At 36.6% G+C, this 2,878-nt stretch overlaps 1 protein-coding gene across 1 annotated transcript in view; it reads right to left on the reverse strand.

Annotated features, from left to right (window-relative positions):
- The window catches only part of ITIH2 (inter-alpha-trypsin inhibitor heavy chain 2), a 61,423-nt gene that overhangs the window by 53,755 nt on the left and 4,790 nt on the right, over nucleotides 1-2,878 (reverse strand). Inside the window, exon 3 of the mRNA XM_006891875.1 lies at nucleotides 1,725-1,757. Within this exon, the coding sequence (XP_006891937.1) occupies nucleotides 1,725-1,757 (33 nt within the window). The remainder of the gene's footprint in view (nucleotides 1-1,724; nucleotides 1,758-2,878) is intronic.

The raw sequence follows: 2,878 nt of genomic DNA on the forward strand, positions 1-2,878 counted from the left end.
TTATCTGATATATCACTACCAAATACTTTTTCCTAGTCTGTGACTTCCCTTTTCACCCTGTTGGAGAAGTTTTTGGATGTGCGTAGGGATTTGATTCTTAGAAGGTCCCATTCATCTGTTTTTATCTTCTCCTGGTTGTAGGTTCATTTTTACTTTTTAAGAACAATTATGGTTTGAATGGAAGTTTATAAAGCAAGTAGGCCTTCCATTCAATCACTCACATACGTTTTGTTTTAGGACATTAATTACAATAGGTTCCTGTCCTCTTCTCACTTAGCTGTGATAGCTCTCTAAGTCTGGTAATAATGGAGTTTTTCTTTCTAATAGCTAACATACAAGGATAAAATGGTTGTGGGAAATGGTTATAAGAAAACCCAGGAAAGAATTTAAAAATCAAAGCCATAGCTATGGAAAAAATCCAGGACTGTAGAGTTGGAAGGGAAGGCCGTCTGTGTTTGAGAATGGAGCACCAAATATGATACTAAATTAGCCTTCAGGGCTCTGACAAAGTTCACAGGCCTTTCTTTGACTATACAATCTATGAAAAACTAAGTCAAATACCTAAAGGTTTAGGACATAGTTTATTTAATAAGAATGCTTAAAAATTATAGGAGCTTTTACATGATTTTTCAGGATTCTAAAGTGTACTTGAGTCATCTAATAAAATGTCATTATCACCCATCTAAAAAAAATAATAAAAGAATGGAACCCTAATGAGGGCTGGAAAGAGAAACATCCCCAACACCTCACACTACTACTTACCTGCTTTCATCTCATCTATTCCAGTTTTATTATGACCCAGGTCTCATTACTTCCAAATGACAACAAAATGTAAGAGGAATGATGGTTATAGGCAACAAGTATTTCAATACAGCTGAAATGGGGGAGCTTCAGTGCAGTTCTCATTCTAGGACTTTGAATTTATTGCTCAGTCCTCTTCTATTGACTTAAGAAGCTCTGGGACAATATAATTATAGCATGACAGCATGCTCAAAGGTGAGATGCTGAAAACACACATCTTTCGGGAGATATCAAAGAACAGCAAGCTTCTTCAGACTAATGGTAATTGCATTAACCATTATATTTTGCTTTATTTTCCCACAAAAAGAGATTTCTTATATCCATGTTAGTCATTGTCCTGCAAACTTTTTTTGTAAGATTAAAACCTTTTACCTAGTTATTATCCAGCTCACAGCAAATTGGAATAAAATCCAGATTGATTTATTTGTTCTTCCTACCATGATGAACTGTATAAATTTTTGTCCATTCAGAGCAAGAAGTACCACCTAAACCACTTTCTTTTGTATTTCTCACCAAGAAAGGTCTACTTCAAACAAACAGGAATGAAGCCTTTCTACGTCTAAGCATTCCCTGGTCATTCATTTACTCTCCTAAACTGTTAGGTGTCAGATTCTAAGTCAAATCTGTCTGTTAAATGAAAATAAAGACATATATTTGAGTGAAATCCACAACTGTTGGCAAAACTTGAGAAAAATAAAGAAAAAAAAGACATTTGGTTCTTGGTGGCATCTCTCCTGCCTATAAACTGTTTAATGCTGAGTTTTAGAAGCACTCTCAAACAGAATTGGGAAAGGGCATATTTCGAAAGTCTGGTAAATACACTCAGTGACAAAGACGAAGGAAACAACTGGATTGATTTCCAAATAATAATTAACAGAAAAATCATTCTGAATCAATTTTTAACAAAATCGAAGCACACTTACCATCGTTTCTCCAGAGTCTCCAGAAACGCTTCTCTGTGAAAGAAAGATAATCAGTCTTCAACAATCTGTAACTTGTAATCTTGAGGGCAAAAATGGCTTTCTTTCAGTGAAATAGTATTTCATCAGCGTGGGGTTGTGAGTCACTCAATGGGACAGAGACATAAGTAGCAAATAGCCATGAACATCATTTTCCTCATGGTGTGCCTCTCTGAACAAATTGCTCAAATTTTTTATGCATAATTTCTTTTTAAATATTGTACTAAAACAAATACCTTAAAGTTAAAATATTCAACAAAGCTTGACTGATTAGATAGATCACTTTTATCTGTTTGCCTGATTTATTTTTATTAAGATGTGTGACTATTTAAATGCTCTAGTCTGCCACAATGTTCTGGACAAGTTAGTCCCCCTCTCCCTCTATGTCCCAGCCCTGACTAATCCCTCTGTGTACTTCGCAAACACTGGCTCAGTGACTAACTCCTACTTATCCTCCAGATCTCAACTCGACACCCCATACCCCACAGAGGTCAGCTTCCTCTGTGATACATTTTTGTAGGAGGATATTCTTTCCTCCTGAGTTTTTCCTTTGCTTTGTAATGACCCATTCTAAATGAGTAATTGTTTAACTAAATCTCCTTTATTAGACTAAATTCTCTAAGAGCAGAGACTTTGATGAACTTTATCCTTGGTGTAGTCCCAGAGCTGCATAAGCAGAGTGAATGGCTGGCTAGAAAATTCTGTGCTCTTGACCACTCTAAATTCATTGTTGTTGAGTTGGAACCAACTCAAAGCTGAGAGCTTGCCCATCTTTTAAGAGGATGTGAAGGCTGCTTCCTCCCACCCCCCTTGCTGTGTATTGTCCAGTCGTATCTGATTGGCACAGGAGGGGATTGCCCCTCCTTCTCCAGGGGACCATCTGGTGGATTCGAAGGTACTGCTTTTGAGTCAGCAGTGTAGATCCCTACAAATTATGCCATCAGAACTTCTGACTAAAATCTCTATGATAGGGAATTATTTACCCAATCACTGTCTTCTGGGCATGGACAAAGCAAATCCATTGCCTTTGAATGCTGAGTGTCTCAAGAGTGATGGGAAGTGAATGAGTATCTGATGAATTTTTTTTTTCCTTTTCTTTTTTTTTAAAATTTTTTTTT

Source organism: Elephantulus edwardii, unplaced genomic scaffold (genome assembly GCF_000299155.1).
Source record: "Elephantulus edwardii isolate Elephantulus edwardi_28Jun2011 unplaced genomic scaffold, EleEdw1.0 scaffold00105, whole genome shotgun sequence".
NCBI lineage: Eukaryota > Metazoa > Chordata > Mammalia > Macroscelidea > Macroscelididae > Elephantulus > Elephantulus edwardii.